This window comes from Amblyomma mixtum, chromosome 3, assembly GCF_055824585.1.
Source record: "Amblyomma mixtum isolate Tamu chromosome 3, ASM5582458v1, whole genome shotgun sequence".
Classification (NCBI taxonomy): Eukaryota; Metazoa; Arthropoda; class Arachnida; order Ixodida; family Ixodidae; genus Amblyomma; species Amblyomma mixtum.
The window spans coordinates 267050363-267069788 of record NC_143014.1 but is presented as its reverse complement, the minus strand read 5'-3'; the positions used below and the strand labels follow the sequence as shown (position 1 = coordinate 267069788).

Here is a 19426-nt window from a genome sequence, read left to right as displayed (position 1 = left end):
CAACACATACTCTCGCTTTGTTTACTCGCCATTAAAAAAGGATCAGCGGCGATGCCTAGGCTTCCTTCATGGACGCGAAAGGAAGGCGTTCCTCGAGCTTTGTCACATTCGCATTAAAGGCGCCGCAGTCGATGCCACCAACCTGTTGACGTCTAGGATCAGACTTCACAGGAGTTTCTGCCCTTGCGATCGCTTCTGCTTAGCGACGACTTGCCTGCTGCCCGGTCGGCTACCGTGAAGGCCGGCGCACCCAGAATCGGCCAGTCACGAAGTGAGACGGCTAAGAAATCTGTGAAATCTGCTCTCCGGTAACTACGGCATTCCGAGTAATGTCAGGTCAACTGCCGTGATAGCGTGCGCCTTTGAGCGCGTATGGAAAAGACCTCGGAGAAATTAAAAACGCAGAGTGTGACGGAATTCGCTTCATTTTTTTTTTATTGCCTGCCGGTGGTGCTTTAATCTGGGCGAAACCAACGCGACCCGCACGTGTACGACGGCGAAGGACTGGCGCGAGGCCAGCTTAATTCGGCGTTCGTAACGGGCCAGGCGCGCGGGAGGAGGGGGCGGGCTCCGCCGCGCACCCGTAATGCGTTCCATGCTTTGGGGACGGCGGCGCGATGTGGCGCACTTGGCACGCTAGATTGATGGCCGAGAAACTTAGCGTCGACGCTAATTCGGCTTAAGAAGGGCAGCAAGCACGAGACGCCGTGGCTGAGAGCCGCGGGAGAGCGGAAAATGCGCCGTAATGACGATGTCCGCAGCGCCCGTGGGCACTAATCTCGAACTTTTGGCGAAATAGGGTGGCGCTTTTCCTCGCGCAGCCCGCCCTCTGGCTCACGCCTGAGCGGCACCTTACGAGACGACATAACATGCGTCACGGAAGTCTTAAGACGGCGGAGGGCGACCGGGCGCTGCAGCGTTTCTGTTGAGGAAACATAAAACAGAAAAACGTTATGTCGGAGATTTAACGAATATATCCACAGGCTAGGCTGATGTTTTGCGTTTACAAGTACGCGGGCATAAGAGGACGCGTGGCTGCTTTTCGAGGTCTTGAAACACGGTTAGAAAAGAAAAAATATCCACTTGCAAGTCTATGGGAAAGCAAAGAAGTAAAGTGAAGGAGCCAGTTCGGACACACAGACAGCGAAATTGTGGACACTGTCAAGGAGCAATGGATCAGGAAAGCCATAGAATAGAAACAAAAATAGTAGAAAAAGTAAATAGGATGCCTTTGACGGGATATCATATTGGCGCGAAGATTTCTAATGCTTGAGTATAGTCAAAACCACCGGTGGCTTCACCTTGTTTATGACGCGATAATAAACCATATTTACCTGGAATGATTGTAGGTGTGGAAATGCTCTTTCATTATTTGAGAATGTAGTAGCCGACAGCCGCACCTTACCTCTACAGTTCTTAGTAGGCTTTGAACAGAGCGCCGCCGAGAGCAGTGAGGATTCTGTTCTTTGACGACCGCCAGGCAAGCTTGTTGCTGCCGCCGCCGAGTTGTTCCGTGCTCTGTCGGCGCAAGTAGTTGGCCCAAAAAATCAGGGGGCACTTTGTTGACCTAAAGTGCGGTGAGGCGAAAGCCTTACGCGTGGTGTTGCTGCTTGTGTCACTGATGTGTGGTTAAGGTGTTAAGCTTCGCCTGTAAGAGCGGAACGCTACAGCGTCTTGCAACGCTGCCAGGGAGTCCATTGAACGCCATCGCCCATTCGGCTCTATGCCTTGCTCGTCGGTAAATTGCTTTTTGAGGAAAGGAAATGTATCTGTCTCTCATATCTCGGTGGACACCTAAACCTCGTCGTAACGGGAAGGGAGGAAGATGGGAATCAACGAAGACACCGTATTCACTAGACGCGCCTTTGTTCATTCCAAACCATTGAGTTGGCATGGCGGAGTGGTAGCGTGCTCGTCTCGCACTCCGTAGACCGAGGTTCGATTCCCGAGCTCGGCCAATTTCCTACTCGGTTTTATTTATTTATCTGGTCTGACTAGAAAGGTTAATTAGGCTAATTGGTTAAGTAAGAAATTAACTAAACTCAGTCCCACTTACTTGGAGCATCACTGTACGATCCCTTTAATAGGTTGCATGGCTACTAGCCAAAGTACAATTGGCCCAATTTGAAATTCGCGTACTGCGACGTCACGACCGTTTCGACCAATTGAAAAGCGTGACATTTCTGTCGACAACCCCTGCTTACAACGATGAGGCATTAAAGGCTTCCGCCTTAGTAAGAAGTGCGTTCAAGTGCCACGTGGGCTTTCTTGTTTGTTCACGGCGTTGTCGCCACGTGGGAATAGTCAATGTGCTCCCCATAGACAAAGAAGCAAAAACCTGCATTCGCCCAGAGCCGATCTCAGGTTTGGAAGCTAACTCTACGAATGCGTACATCGGATTCCCTTTATGGGGTATGGCGCAGGACAACACAAAACACATGTTTAATTTTTTTGCAGGTGGCATTTTGAGATCCATAGACGTTGTGGAAAATATTTAGTCAAGAGTTCGACAAAATATCGTCTGGTCAGGTGCAGGCATAATAAAAACATAGGGTCACTGACCAAGTCAAAGTTTAATGAAACGTAAGTACGTTTCATTAAACTTTGACTTGGTCAGTGACCCTACACTTTTATTATGTGGAAAATATTCTATACTTGGACTTTCTTCATCAAACGCTTTCAGGGCGTCCGCTCTTACGCGGCTACCAAAAACTTGTGACCTCAACTGGGCTGCTTCACAAACGCTATTTAGCGCAGCTACTCCCCGCATGACACTGAACAAGTCACGGTTGAATCATCGAAACCAAAGTTTGCTTCCACTACGTTCCAGAGGCTGCTCAACCCTTAATGAGCTCCCGGGCTATGAGCGCACGGAATGTTATTTTCAGTCATCGCCAGCGTCTTTTGAAAACCGCGCGACTTTAGAGCGCCGGCAGTCTCACGCAGACGTAGATATCACGCACCGGCGTACATGTGAAGAGACCTCATCTGTCCCGCCCGGGATCGGGGGCTGGAGCAGAGCGCAGCGGCGAGCAGCTCACGGTGCGGGTCAGAGAAGGTCCCGTGACACGACCGCCGCCGAGTGACGTTTGCTGGCGGCCGTTCCTATGCAGAGCATTATCGCCTTTCTGAAATTCTAAAAACTGATACAAAAGCTGATAACGACTGGCTACGTACTAATCTCTAATAGCAACTGGACGCCTAACTGGAATAGTAAAAATAACCTATTAGAATTCAGGGTGCGGTAGATGGTCCTTGGCGATCACAAAATGAACAAGGGAGGGGAAAACCTCAGTTTGCTAGAGCCAACGTTTCGACAAGGGGACTTGTCTTCGTCTGGGCCCAGACGAAGACAAGTCCCCTTGTCGAAACGTTGGCTCTATTAGAATTCAGTTAACCAGATGCTTTAGTTAACCTTCGTGCCTTGTTTTCTGTCGTTCATCATGACTGGAATCACTATGAAGCAAAAGCCATGCTTATACTTGAAGAAACGCTATGTATAGAGCGACAGAATGAGTTCGAGAGATGTGTCTTTCCCCCACAATCAGACATATTGCAAAAAAGCACGCTTTACAGGCCGGCTAAAGGCGCAAAATGGCGGCGCACTGAATCCACGAACACCAGCCGCTGCGGAGAGCAGGAAAATTAACTTCTGATAACGTAAGGTGCTGAGACAGCGCCAGGAGACCGGCTGGGCCACTGAAAACTGTAATACTTGTCTGCATGCCTGTGGACATCAGTGCCGATGATGGCATGGGCACCCACATTCAGAAAAAAGCTTGGACGTGCCGGTTGTTCGGGGGAGTCTGAAGCGAAGTGTATCACGAACAGGGAGAACATAATAGATTTTCATGAGCTCGCTTTACAAAGCACATTGTACGCAACGTTGTTGTGCTTGAAAGACACCATAGAGTAGCTCTACTTGGAACTAATCTGCCAACCTATTGGAGTTCAGCGTTCGTGAGAATCGCAGTGCTTGAAATTCAGATCTCTTTTTTTTTTGCATATCACGCGGTTACCTAACAGAAAATGCTCCAATAAAAAATTTGGCGGTTGTGCACTGACACCGGATGGTGTTACGCGCTGATGCAGAAGAACTGAGTGCAAACGAACTCAAGAAGCGCTACAAAGAGGCGCGATTCCTTTTAGCTATGAGCACATTACCCCCCCCCCCCTCCCCGCCCCCCCCCCCCCCCAAAAAAAAGCCCATAAAAATTACAATGGTCGTATCTATAAAGGCTAAGGCAAGCTGCTTCATGCGTACCTCGTCATTCGTACGCCAACTTTATCCGCGAAAAATGATGTGCCGTTGCGCTATCAGTGAGTACTCGCACAGGCAAAGAAGATGCATGTAACGGCCGCTATTAGGTTTACTGACATGGGATGCTTCACCTTCAGGAGGCATTACCTCCTCTTAGCGCTCTCTGCCTACAGCGGGTTCTCTGAAGCCGCCAGCCTTTTGAGAACGGCCTGCTCCTTTCCTTCTGACGAGCTTATTTCAATGTAACCAGCAGACTTGACGAAAATAAAAATAAAAATGCATTTCGTAAGGTTGAACGATGAGCTCCTTGATATAATCTTCAACCGTAAATAGGTACACGTCTCAGAAATCTTGAAGAAACACAGCTCAGTTGAGAGAGGTGAAATGTTCACGTGCGCCGGAAAAAAAAAGCACATGTCGAAAATCATGCTTGTGAAAATCATTTCAACTTTGGAGTGATTGTTGTGCAAATTTAGATTCACTCGGTTCTGGACAGGATATGATTCTTGTCTGGAGCTACATACCTCCAGGCAAGAGCCATGAATAGCGGCTAGAGATAGCAAAGAGTGCGCTCATGGTTTCTACAAGCACTCCTCACTTCTACAAGTAATGCAGAGACTACGAACAGCGGTGACTTACCTTGATGCAGAAGAAGAGTGAGAAGGGAAAGGTGAAGGATATGACCAGCAGCGAGATGAAGGTCAAGATGATGGAGCACACATTGGTCCCATCCGAAGACCGGGAGCCTGCAGTCGAGCGCAAAGAAAGACACATGAACATCTCGATCCCACGTGACACCAAATACGTGTAATAGTGCAACAGCGACGATTCTTCGTTAGCTTTCTCAGGACGTTTTAACTCACGCAAATAAATCATGCCTGTTCTTCATTCAGCTCCAAGGCGACTTCCTTACTTCTGCTCAATACGGCACGCAACAACACCTTTTCTTCTACCGGTTGGTTCATGCTGAAAAGTATTTTGAAAAGAAGGAACGAGATAACAATGCTCAGCATTGCCCCGCGCTCCTGACTTTCTTAAAAGACTCGGGGTTGCATTCCCGCCTATAATCTTTAAGTTTTCAGTGCGCGCCCTCTGTCCCTGTGACATGGTGGTCGCTGGACACTTAGAAAACTCATTTCCTTGCCGCTCTTTTTCCTTTTTTCCCCTTTGTTCCCCTCTCCAAGTGTAGGGTAGCCAACTGGGCATCGCCTGGTTAACCTCCCTGCCTTTCCGTCCTTTTCTCTCTCTCTCTCTCTCTCTTTAGACTACTTTTTTCTGCTTTAAATAGAAACCAGCTGCCGATTGCAGCCTTTAAAAATAGCCAGTATTTTGCGATGGTTCCACGTTTCCGTTTTTTCGCATCGTATGGCGACACATTCTTTTCACAGTAATTGCGCACCTGAGTGTCTTCACAATAACAATAAGCATAAACGCTCTTTAAGCGCATAGTCAAGTCTGTTCACGTTTCAAAGGTAGGAAAGAAAGCACGTTGCCTCTGAAGATGTCGCTGAATGAACCTACCATTCTACTCCGAAACACGCCTTCATCTATCTTATGTCCTTGCTTCTAAGGCTTACTTCTGAACAGCCTCGAGGTGCGTGTAAAGGAGCGAACGCGTAGTTTGGGACAAAGCGGGCGACGCAGTCGCCCTCTCTGGCCAAGAACCGAACAATGAGGTCGTTCGCGAGGAAGGGAGCAAACAAAGATAACACGGAGGAAGACGGACGCTTTCCTTTGTGACGTCACTGGGCGGCGCTCAACGCCAGCGTTAATTAGCGACGCGGGCAGCACCCCCGCCCAATTAATCAGGCCCGGATCGTCCTTGCACGAAAGAAAAACCGAAAAAAAAAAACAGAGGCGAGCCTCAAAGCAAAGCAAGAGAGCTGCAGCCTATAGGTTTGCGGGAATGAGAAGTGGGGCGCAGCGGCGGCTGCGCTCTGACCGCGCTCCAAAATAGCGATAGGAGGACAAGACACACGCAGAATAGGGATAGGTGGAAGGGTGGGATGGCCCGAGGGACAACGGAGAAAAGAAAACTGTGAGCTAGTAAGGGAGCGCGAGCAAGCGAAAGAAAGAGTGCGAGCAAGCCAGTCTTTGTGAGTCGTAACCGCTTCGCCATCGTAGATACGGATATTACTAGTCGCGCGAAAAGATAAAGCGGGGCGAAATGAGGGGAGCTAAAGAAACGCGCGGGCTTTTTTAAAAAGGGAAAGGGGGCTAAAAGGCCCCGACAAACGGCGACGCAAGCGGAGCTGAAAACTGATTAAAGACAGGCCGCGCGGAACGAAGTGTCAAGTCGAGAAAAACGATAAGAGAAAGAAAGAAGGAGAGATGGAAAACGAAAGAAAACGAGCGAGAAAAACTGAGAGGCTGCGCGCACCGCTGGGTGGGGCGAAGGCTGGAATTAACGAAGAAGCGCCGTGGACCACCGGTCGGAGCACGGCGCTAGCGAGTTGCTACGTCTCGACGTGCGAAGGCAAGATGGGGAACTGAGAGTTTCGGCAAAGCAGTTTGTTGAGCGCGTTGGTTGCGGTATTTCAGAGCTGCAGTGCACTTGACGACACACAGTAGGGAGGACACAGCGAATCAGCGCTGTGCTGTGTCCTCTCTGCTGTTTTCGTCGATCGCTCTGTAGCTAAGGGGAACTGAACGAAGAAACGAACATCCATGGAAGTTCGCGAATGCGTTGCAGAAGCAGATGAAACCAAGCGACAAAACGTCAGACATACTTGTGACCTATTCACCGGCCTGCTTTCGAGAAAGGCGGCCAACAGTACACCAACCAGAAGTTAAGAGCTTTTTCGCAGTTCCCGAGAGGGGCAAAAATCCAAACTTTTTCTGCGGTTGACGACGTGGTAGCGGTATTAGAAATGGGGTAGGCACGGCGTTTTTTGCTCTGCACTGATGTCTTTGTCACAAGCTGTTGTCGATGCTCCGCCCAAAAGTTTGTCGACTTATTGAATTCGATTCATTAGTCGATGCTCCGCCCACTGGCTTGTCGATTTGTTGAATTCGATCCATTAGCAACTTAGAACATTACACATAGTTCGAAGTTCATTGTCCGTGAATGCCAATAAAATGCGACTAGGGTCACCCACTGTTGCTGGTGTGCTCGCTCCTTGGCTATTTTGGGCTCAACACGACGACCGTGCAGTTCTTGGTCCTTCGTTTCTTGAGTGAAACGACACAATTACGCTCTACAAAGAGCATAAAGTACTCTGGCCTTCCTTTCTTCAAAGAGGAAAAGGACACAGCGCTCTTTTTGTTTCGACTTGAAATCAATACTCGACTCGAACGTTACGTATGGATATATATATATATATATATGCAGCTAGAATCGACATTCTCTCACTGCCAGTTTTGACATGTTCGTGTAACCACCCTCTGCCACTTTCGTGTAGGGCGTCCGAACTAAAAGTGGTGCTTTTTTCACTGTACTCACAAAATGCGCACTGAAAAGTTTTGCTGCAGGCTACGGCGTTCCTTCCTCAAATGGTACGGGGCTGAGGGAAGGAATTCCATGCTTCAGTTAAGAGTTTAGAAGTGGATAGACGCGCAGTAAGTGCTTTAAAGACGTGTAAATATTTAATCTGCGTTGTTTGTTCGTTTTTTTCTTGCTTTTGCGGCACACGTTAAGTTCGGTAGAGCTACAGGGATCATGCTTCGCATCATAACGCCCTGTGCCTCGTTATGCAGAAGAAAAAAATAAAAAAATGCGAGGAAACACTTTGTTGGTGAGGGTTGTAAGTAGAGAGTGACATATTTGGCATTTTTGACTGATCGGAAGAAAATGCGACTCGATGCAGGGCATTGTCAGTACGTTAACTATAAAATAGGCTCCAAATTTGACAGAAGGCCTGTTTATTTCTGTGGCAAGATGAAAGATCTGTCTTATAGAACGGCTGCTTATTAGATATAAGTATTTCTTCTTTTGATTATGTAAATGAAGGGATGTAGGAGAGGTCATTGTCCTGCAGTGGACTAGTCAGTCTGCTGCTTGTGGTGATAATGACGGTGACGTTAACTGATGAGCAACATCCGAGGAGAATGAAGGGCAACTGACGTTTAGTAAAAGGTGGGAAGGCTTTGTAAGCACGTCATGAGGCGGAAAAGTCAGTACATGCCAGCGAAGAAACAGAAGTCATGGAAAGGATGGTGCTGGTGGCAAAAGATAAAAATCATAACTTGCAGTTCTTGTTTTTTTCTTTTGCCTCTTGCTGTATTTTCTTTGTTCGCCATCGCTGAATATCGTCAACAAGAGGACAAGTTCTATGGAACATCAAACCTTGGTCAGATAGATATGCGCGCTTGGATGCCATGCGTCCTTATAGCAGCGGCGAGGTGCTTAGTATGTTGCTTATTTACTACGGAGACAGCAGAAGTTAGTGTAAAATTAAAGTTCTAGAACAAGGATACTGAGTTTTACAGTTTTCAAAACATCTAAGCATGCTGTCAACCATGCTTAGGTATTAACCTCCTTATTGTACTCTTTAGTGTCCTCCTCAAGGCTCCATCGAAAACACCCCGCGTTGTAGCTCCTGTGCTATCATCATGGCTACGCTCAGGACCATTGCATGTAAATGCTCATCTGGAAACAGCGTAACCTCTTTTGGCTTTGAGAAGTGCATACGCATACAAGGTGCACTCTTTGCATGGACCTCAAGAATGTGACAAACACATACAGTATGCATCATACTTGGAGGCAACACGAGGAATGATCAAAACCACTCTTAACGCTAAGAAATGCAGGTTTTTACTTGGAAGCACAAGCGCGGCTTCAGGCTCTCTTCCTCTCGAGCTCTTTGTGCCTGCGCCACCTTCGCTGTGAAACCTACATTTATATGCGTTAAGAGCCGTTTTAACCCTTCCTCGTGCTCTCTCCAAGTATGACACATATTGTACATAGGGAGTCAGTCAAGCCTCAGCCCGCAGGTATTTAGTCAGACCACTTCCCATGTGTTTCCCGGCTATCTGGACCATCTCGCAAACAAAACGCACTTGGTGACAGAGCGTTATAGAATAGGCTGCGCTCGCATTCCTGTCTGCTCGAGCCTGTCTGGCCAGTACGAGAGACGGCCACCAGCATTCCACACCAACTCAGACCGGGTCGTTCAAACGCACTGCTACGTGTCCAGCGTGACAGTAGGCGTTTGCACGCTCGTACGCTCGCTCGCAAGCGTTCGCGCACAATGGCCTTTATGCGAAGGTATGTGAGGGACAGTGCGCCTGACAGCGTGTCCGCATGTGTGCCTCTGCGTGAAGTTGCGTTTATGCAAGCGCGTAGGAGCGAGCGCGTACGAGTGCGCACTACGCTGCAGAGTAATGGTTCAGGGCTTCGACGTTGTAGTTTTCTCTGCGTGCACGCGTCTGTGTGTGCGAGGAAACGTAAGGGAAGTGGCGAGTGGAGCGCGGCCTCCATCCGCAGTGCAGTCGATTATCCGCTCTTGCGGAGTGGTGCGGATCGCACGCATCTGGCCCGGAACGACGCTCCCCCCACCCTCTGAGCCTGATTTCCTGGGAGGAAGGGCGGGCGTCTGGCTATCCGACCAGGCGCGTTAATGACTCGTCCTCGCTGCCGATCGCAGAGGTTGGAAATGAAGCAGCCCTTGAGGCCGGCTCTCCCGACGCTTCGCATGACGCGTGAAGGGTGAGAAAATGGAAGTAACACACAAAATAGAGAGCACCCTGTTTAAGGAGCTGTACGGACAAGAGAACATACCTTTTAAGGAGAGCGTACACTGAAGGCAGAGCACTAATCTTGGGATCCGATTAAAAGTAGACAAGGTCGTCTGTTTAACGACATTAGAAGAGTGGCTGTTTGGGTCGCGACTGCGGCGCGAATGCTTTTTTCTTTGTGGACACATGTAATAATATTTCCACGCTTTGAAGGAACAATGTGCGAACAAGATACGCCGTAAAGAACGGCACCAACTTGGGCGTGGTACACTTAGGACTGAGCCGCCGCGGTTGCACAGTGGTTATGGTGCCCGGCTGCTGACCCGAAAAACGCGGGTTCTATCCCGGCCACGGAGGTCGAGTTTCGATGGAGGCAAAATTCTAGAGGCCCGTGTGCTGTGCGATGTCAGTGCTCGTTAAAGAACCCCAGGCGGTCGAAATTTCCGGAGCCCTCCACTACGGCGTCTCTCATAGCCTGAGTCGCTTTGGGAAGTTAAACCCCATAAACCAAACCAAGCACTTAGGACTACATTAAAGTCGCTGAAATCCTAATGGAAGGGACCCTGCTTCATTGGAATGTCACCAGCGATGCTTTTAACTAATGCAGCGACTTCGAGAACAGTACTAGCCCGGCTTGTGTGCCCGCTGAACACACAATACCTTTTTCAACTGCAACGTTGGCTCAGTGGCTGCGCCGTTCAGGCTACCTAGCTGAAGATCGTCGGATTGAATTGAGGCAGTGACGGTCCGATTTTTACGCAAGCGAAATGCAAAAATCTCTCGTGTGAGATAAAATAACCCCATGTGCTTGAACTGAAACCGGACCTCTCCACTGCGGTATCTCTCCTAGTTCAGGCATGGCTTTGTAATTGAACCCTAAGTACCTCACCACAATCGATACTATATCATGCGCGCTCTCGTCCCGTCACCATTCGCGCAGACACAACGACAGTGGTGCCAGCGGAGGCACGTGGCGAAGCTTTTTGCACTGTCTTTTTGAAGGTCGGCTTCAGCCGAACAAATGTATTGAGGAGAAAAAGAAACGCTCACTCCTGACGAAGCAACCATAGAGCGCAGATTCTTTGGGAGAAAAACTACTAAGCGCTCCTGCCCGAGGTTTTCTAAAGACTGATGAAAGAATTTATTGAGTTCTCTCGCGTTTTGCATCCTGTTTGCGCCACTTTGTTTTCCGTTCACTGACTAGAAATTTTCCTTTACTTTCTTTGTACTTTATTATCGGTTTATTGGTTGTTGATATATTATGAATTATAGGCATTGTACTCTTTTACTCTGTTCATCGTGCTAGTGCTGCCGTCAAGAATCGGCTGCTTTGAATAGAGCGCTCATTGTTGTGACTGGCGTGTCCCACCCACAAGCGCTTGCGCTTCTGCGGGCACACGCAATGCAATGTACCATCAGGGGCAAAAGCAACAGACCCCCACCCCCTTCCAAGTTACGGCCCGTGCCCCTTTGCGTAGGGGCGCAACCTGACAAAGCAGTACTGCAGCCGAAACGGGTTCACTGCGCCGGTCTCGACACAGCAACTGTTTTGTCAGGTGGCGCCCGGATGCAGAGTGGCACTGGCCGTAACTTGGAAGGGGAGGGGGGTCTGTTACTTTTGCCCCTGATGTTACATATATTTCCCAATAAACTTACTGTATATATGTAACTGGTCCTCCCCATCGCCGACACCCTCCGACTCGATCCAAGATGCCGTTATCCCAAACGATTTCGACCGAACTGCGCTGCTAAAGGCTTCCAATTGGCACTGCGTCTTCTTCCCACGTAACGGCCTTTTGACACCGCTGATTCCAATGCAGATGCCTGCGCTATTCTGTACCGCGACATGGACTTTCCTTCGCTCTGCGAATGGGCGCAGAATACGTTGCCGCCGTTTTTGAGAGCAACGGGCAACAGAAAGCACTCGTCGTGATACAATAGCGAACACGCCTCGAATTGGGCACCGTCGTTATTGAAACACGTCACCACCAGACGTTGTGTTTACACCGAACTTCCGGCGCACCTCGTGCACTCTGTTTCTATTTTGGGCGTAAAAAAGGGACCGGATTTGATCCTGTTGAGCACTGCAGGACTTTAGAGAACGACTTTTTAAGATCTATGACTTCGCCTTCTCTGCAACTGCGATCTCACCATGGACCCTGACCGCCGGACTGTTGTAATTAAAAGTTGATTAGTAATTAACAGTGCATTAGATGTGTAATTAACACGGTTTTCAAAATTACAGACGTCCGCCGATACTCGCAGCTAGTTTCTGAAAAGGTTTTATTTGACTACCCTATTTTTTAAAAAAATGGACGCGTCCGCTAATATAAATAAATCGACACGTACACAAATTTGTGATAAAAGTTCTAAATTCCCAGCATTTCGTCGCCTTGACTACCTCTACATTGCAGAATTAAACAAAGTGACCAAGTTATTGCAAAAAAAAAATATTGCCACTTCATAGTGAAGAATGCAAGGTTAAGCTAACTTCTGAATGACTAAAAACTACGTACACCTACTCAGGTACATATAATGAACCAATAACAGATTGATTTCAGTATATTCTATCGCCGCTGGTAATTGGGCGAGTTTGAGAAAGTTCATTTTTAACAGCAGCGCATGTAGGGTGAACACGACACAAACAAAAAGGCACGGGACCGGCGCTGTCCCCTCTCTATATTTTTTTGTTTGTTTATGTAACGTCTGCCCAACTTGAACTGCTGTTAAAAAATGAATACTATATGTATTCCTGATGTAGTAGCATATGCCACCTGACATATTATGCTGTTTCACACAAATTCTGCAGTGAGTGACCTTAAAACATGCCTTCTTTTTCTCGTGGCAGCGAAAACTTCGACTTCACTGAGTGAGAGAAATGTATTGGGATATTCATTTTTTGCAATACAGGGGGAATTTGCTGTCATGACCCTAAATGAAAGTTATTCCAGTTTGAGTTATTCTCATTTTTTAAGAGTCAAGACTGGCTGCACGCAGAACAAGCTCCTCCACTTTTCACATCTACACTTGTCCAAAACATCTCTTCCGGGCACTATTATTTTGCCTACCGTTTCCTTCTGCCCACTCAAAACACGCTAAGATGCACTAAGCACGAATATGCTTGTAAGAGAGTATGCTCTCCTTTAGCGCACTCCCTTTATATAAAAGGGTGTGCGCTAGAGGACAGTTTACTCCCTTTTCACTCCTTTCTGTTCAGAGTGCATCGTTACGCCTCTCTTCCATAATTACTATCCTGCTTGGGGTATTCTCTGGAAGGGGCGTGCCAGCATCCGCTGATCTGTATCTTGGCACCAGTATTTCAATTTCAGAGGCGCTTCATATATACTAGCATGTGCCGATGGACCGAATAGAGGAGCTGCCGCGATTGAGATGCTTTCGCGTTGTGAGTCGATGTCGCAGTACACGTACCACCGGAACGAAGACGAGCCGCGACACGATGCTGCGTCCCGAAAAGAACCGCTTCGAACATAGCAGGCTCGCAGCTCGACCCCATGACAATCAAGGGAGGGGGGGGGGGGGGGGGGGGGCAAAGTACGGCACAATTACTTCGCCGAATTGGACACACACCTTTTCTGCAGCCAAACTCGTTCGGCACGTGCGTGCTCAAAGCGAGAACTTCAAAGCCATTACGAGTGCGCATCTAGTCTGAAGACGAGTCGCTCGAGGCGCCGAAAACCGCTTATTCGAAAACACGCCGCGGTGGACACGTCGCGACAATGCGCCGCGGGCGCGGCAGTCCCGAGAATTCCTTCTCGCTGCCCGCAGCGTTAATTAAAGTGACGGCCCAGGAAGATTCGCTGTGTGAAGAACTACGGGATGCCTGAGCTAGACGGCCGTTTCAGATGTAAACTCCCGAGGCAAATTGATTGCTGCAGAGTTTTGTGCGTAGCGCGAAGGTGGGGCAGGGAAGCGATGATCACTGCTTCCGGGCCGCAATATTTATTCGCTGCCGCAATGGTTTAATCAGGACAACACTAATGCCGCGCACTGCGGTTTGTACGGAGTTAGCAACACCACCTGAATACCGGTTCCCACGGCAGTTAACCGATAGAAGACAAACCGCTACTTTGTTATCTGATCAGTCGAATAGCCGTTAAAATGAAAAGTCGGAGACGATCAGTGCGAGTCGTGAAGCAGATTATGAGTTAGCAAGTGTTCTTCGCCGACGGTGGCAGATGGCGTCATCCAGCCCATCAGTCACCGCGTGACACATCCTAACCCCTCTCATCCGATCCAAGCCAGCAGTGGCAGTGTGCCACGCCGTACTCCTTCGCCGCCTCCCCACCGCTCGATTCTGATTGGCGAAGGCGCTTTCCCTCTTGCCACCCGTCACCTCTCATCGAATTGCCCTCTCTCCCACTTCCTTCTGTGCTCACACCATGCCGGGTGCCAAGATTTCTGAGAGCACTTCGCCAAAGCAGCTCTTATTCCTCCTTTTTGAAACTGGGGGTACCGCACCTAGAGTTCTTCAAGCAACAGTCTGCATCTGCGTCGAACATCGAGTGTGCGGCATGTGAAGAGACAGCGCGGAGGATTCCAGTAGCGTCTGTCCACTAGCCCTCCGCGTCTCTCCCTCCTTGCCTCTCTCCCTCGTGCAACGAATCGTGTTTGGAAGGGACAGCGCATAGATATTACCTTGTCCGGCTTGAACGCGGCCACTCTCGCTTCGGTTGCAGCCTGTGCAAATCGTCGTCTGCGTCGCTTCCCATTACGAACTGACGAGAATAAGTCAGGCAAGTGCGCTGGCAGGAGTCACTGGTGCCACCTTTCGGTCCCTGTATTGCTCTAATTGTGCAATGTGCTCTCAAAGAGATGGAAGCTTGAGTTACGTCCACATCCCAACATCGCGCACCTTACAGTGTGAGTACATTCAGTTGACGACGTGTCCATGAAATTGGCGTGATTTCGCGAATTCCTCTGCGAATAATTCTGTCACGCGACTTCACCTCCACGGGAGTCTTAAAAGCCGAAATGACAATATCTTATCCGCTTCGAAAATTTTCTCGCTTGAAGCATTACGCCAACGCCCTCGCGCGAACATGTACTCTCATAAGCCGCTTTATTTTGCGGATAATAAAGTTTGCTACAGAAGAAAATGGCATATTGGACGCGGAAGTAGCTCGCTGCGAGCTACTTGGAGGGTCATTAAGGAAACACAAACAAACTTAGTCAAAGTTGAACGTCACCGGTGATCTCGAGTCCCTTTGTTATTTGTGTAATATGATATATCGGACAAGAACTTTGAAGCAAAATTTGAAATACAAATAGAATTGTACAGCTGCCCCCAAGAGTTAAACAGGGCTCGCGAGAAATGGAGAAATAGCATCGCGGCGCCCTCTTGTAGCCGATTCAGGCGCTGGAGCGAGGACGCAGGAGGTGCTATACATACAGTGAGCCCATAATTTATTTTTAACGAGCGCCTTATCGATGACCCGGGCGGAGCAGCGCTGTTTCGAAAGCGCAAGCCAGTGCGGCGCGCACGCGAGAAGTCTCAGCCTGAAGGTAACCGCATGCCTAGAAGAAGCAGAAAGAGCGGGCAGTAGCACACGCTGCGTGTGCAGCAGGAAAATTCATTCGACAAGGTGAATGCCAAAGATAAGTCGTTGCATGAAGTATAAGAAGCGCCCCTGGAGCACATTGCTCGAAGTAGCGCTGCTTCAACCGGGACAGCGGTAAACCGAACATGAGAAGTAAACAACAGGCCCGCCAGATGCACCACCGGCGCTGTTGGTACTGTGCGTGAATGGGCCACCAAAGCGCGCCGCGATTAGGCCGCCTGTAGAGCCTAAGCCAGTAACCTTAGCAAACGTTTAACATAAATTTTCAACATTTTTACATCCACAGACACACTCAGCAAAAACAATGTCTGCGATTATAACCTGCTTGGGCGCCTCTAAAACTCGCGATCGCCTTCGATAGCCGTAGGCCGTAAGCTGGTTGCAAGAAACGGAGGTTGCATAGAAAATATTGTCGATTGTCAATTTTTTTGTGTGTTATTGTGCAAATGTGTGTATAATCCCTTGTCTTGGTCTTATATTTAAGACCGCAGTATATATAAATAAATAACAAATAAATAATATTTCCCACGAATACATCAACACTGACAGCATTACACGTAAAGTACAGGATATCGAGTTGGCGGATTGTAATGGTGGGAACCCCTACACCCAGGAAGCACCTAAATCAGCTAACGGTGTAAAGCCAAATGGCGCAGTACGAAAAGGAAGCGAGCGCGATGCGGATAGGAGTGGCCTATTGCGGGCCGCTCCGCACCGCTTCCGATATTGGAAACAAGGCGAAGGAACGGTGTCGTTCTCAGAGCCACAGGCAGCCCTTGCAGAGAACCCTGCTTAGCTGCGGTCGTTACAAATATCGCGCCCTCTTACGCTTGCCTATCTAATGGCCTGCTGCTTACCTTGCTGCGTTAAAACGGGTGGCAAACCTCTACAAGGCAAGATAAATTACCTGTCAATGACGTTATCGATCAAGATGAGACGCCAGTGACAGCTCTTAGAATCGACTTAGTGTATCATTTTGAAGAATGGCTGATAGGACGAATGCGTTGGGTTTGACTTCGCATGAACGACTGCGTGAAAGAAGAAAAATTGGGGAGGACACTTAAGCTCCGCCTTAAGGGTATGACGCGGTAGCGTAGTGGGTTATAGGCTTTCCATCCTGAGCAGTTTGACACCTTTGAGCGTAGTTTCCATTATTTTGAATTGTTAAATTAATTTACTGATAAATTACACACTCTAAATTTTCCTAATTAGCATCCTCAAGCATTGGCTTTTCATTCTGAGCATTTTGACACTTTTAAACCCCCGTTTTTCAATTTTTCATTTTTCATTTCTTTAATTAATCAACTCCTTACAATGATTTCATTAACTTGTCATCGCCTATCGCGCAGCAATCAATCATCAGTCACTAGAACCACAAATTACCACGTTACGATTTTTTTACGCAGCCCACGATTATAGGTTGCCGGCTGGAATCCCTGCCACGAGCTAGGTTTTGAGTAAACTAGGAAGTTAATCGTACACGAAACGCTGAATCATATGACCCAATCTGGAACATTCTGCGGAAAACGGTTGGCATGATAGGATTTTTTTATGCGCAGCCTCCGGTTATTTCCGACATGCGGCGCCAACTTCTACTCCCCCGACGGCTTGTCGACCGAACGAGCTGTATACGCTGTCGCGTAATATAGTTGGACCGAATGTAGTGTGTTGTGCACTTGTATTCATAGGCTTGTGTAAGTTCGCACGCTGAGGTACGAATTTGTAGACGAACAACTACTAGCACTGCTTTATAGCTACTAAAGGGTGCCTCGATAGGTTCACGTGCTTCGGATCGCGAGAGGCAGGACATCACTGACCACCTGCGACGCGGAGCCGGCGACGAGGAGGCGAGGCATTCACTGCGCGTGGCCGCGGGGACTTCTTCGACAGCTGTGATGACGTCAGAGGTCCCGCGAGTTTTCTGCTGACGCCTAAGGTGATCTTGCGGACGGGCTCCTGACAGCTGTCGCCGTAAAAACAAGCGCGCACCGAGAAAAGCGCCAGTTTTATGCGTAACTGTCGCCAGGCGTACTCACTGCGATCTCATCAAAAACGTGCCAGGCAGGTGATAACAGCGAAGGCTTCGTGCGCAGAGACGAAAAGAGCGCGATTTCATGTTAGCTACGCTTTTTTTTCCCCCGTGTCTCACGGTCCAGTATGTGTTAGGCCGGCTTGTAATGAAGCGATGTGCCAGTAGGCAGCTGAACGAGTCCGCTCTGCGCCCAGCCCTTAATTTCCATCCCAGAGTCTCAAGCGAAGCTACCTGCCGTGGACTCTTGCGTGCTTCCTTCGCACTATTCTCACCTGGACCAAAACGCACGTGCGCATTGCTCTGGAATAAGGAAAATTTTATTTACTAGAACTGCACTTGTTTTTGCAAGAACGACATTTATCTCCTCGTGGCAGCTAATAAAGGGTAGGTGGGTTGAAGCAATCTGGTATTACTTATTACGCACGCTTTAAACGCTGTGAACAAATTAGTTTTGCACATAACCATCATCTGCAATATTTTACGGACGACAGCTTGTGTTACATAAATCTTCGTCGAGAGCTCGAAATGACGAGCGCACGACCACAGTCGGGCACCTCTCACTGTGTCCGTAATACGTTGAAGCCAAGCATCGCCGCGTTGGTTTAGTGGTTATGCGGCTCGGCTGCAGCCACAGAAGATGCGAGTTCAATCTTGGCCGCGGCGGCCGTATTTCGAGGAAGGCGAAATGCTAAAGGCCTGCAGACTGTGCGGTGTCAGTCCATATTATCCGGTAGTGAAATTATCTGGAGCCCTGGACTATGGCGTGCCTCATGGGATGTTAATCCCGAAATAAACCATTAAACCATAAACGATGTAGCTAAGCCTCAATTTCTGATCCAGTCTTGCCCAGGATTACATACACGATGGTCGCTTGATTAACACTGGTGACGCACCGTGCGTTGGGGAAGCTGCAAGAACGGTGAAATTCACTGAGAGATCCCCTGAACCTATGGTTCAACTCCACCTAGGAGCGTCTACTGCGCAAGGAAGTCGAAATATGGCAATTCTATACGAACGCAGACTTATGCGCATGTATATGTTTCGTCATGGACATCAGCGTTTACGCTCTCCGCGGAAAGCCGAATCAGTGGTTTTGGCGACTCGTGACGACGTTACGGCATTTCAAACGTCGTAATGCACTTGATGTGGCTCATCGCGCTTATGCAATCTTCTTTGATTCGAAAGGATTTGGGTACCTACAAAGAGTACCCTAAAGAAGTGCGTCATTTTAAGCTCATCGGTTGCAGTGTAAACTTCAAAATAGTACCGAAGCCGCCTATACACCCTATTAGAATCTGAAGACCACATAGACTGTTTCCAAGCACTTTGTGCTCTGTCTCAAGCCTTCCTGCCGCCAGCAAATCTGGAGGCCAAGTATCACAGCTGTTCGCCTGTTATAACGGTGAGCGACAGGCCGACTCTTTAGATCTCGTACAGAGGCTTGTCAGGATTGCCGACGTGACGGGCCAGGACATTCACGAACTGTCTTTAAATACGGAAAACTTTAAACATTCTGCCCTTGAACCTCTGGCGCGAGCTGGAGCTTCCACTTCAACGCCAGTAAATAATGAGTCAAAGAATAGACATAAAGAAAATGTCTCGCTACCGCTTTTGATGCGACAGCAAGACTTCGTGCAAGGATGGAGTTATAGAGTAAGTCAATAAAGTAGCGCAAATCAACTCCGATGCATTTTTGTACAGCCGTCCACATACCTGTCTAAGGCGCTCGAATCTCCCTGTCTAGGGCGCTTAATGGCTCCCTGACACTCATTCCTGTTGAAATTTTCCGCATTAAAAAAAAGTATTTTTTAGACTCATTAAAAAAAAGTGTTTTTTTTTTAGTTTGTCTCGTCTTATAGAGCAGATGTATCCATGGAA

General features: G+C 48.5%; 1 protein-coding gene across 2 annotated transcripts in view; it reads right to left on the bottom strand.

Moving 5' to 3' along the window:
• Positions 1-19426, bottom strand: part of LOC149354669 (mechanosensory protein 2-like) — a 381157-nt gene that overhangs the window by 190907 nt on the left and 170824 nt on the right. For both annotated transcript variants that reach the window (XM_089583450.1, XM_089583451.1), the window contains one exon: positions 4901-5007. In XM_089583450.1, the coding sequence (XP_089439576.1) occupies positions 4901-5007 (107 nt within the window). The remainder of the gene's footprint in view (positions 1-4900; positions 5008-19426) is intronic.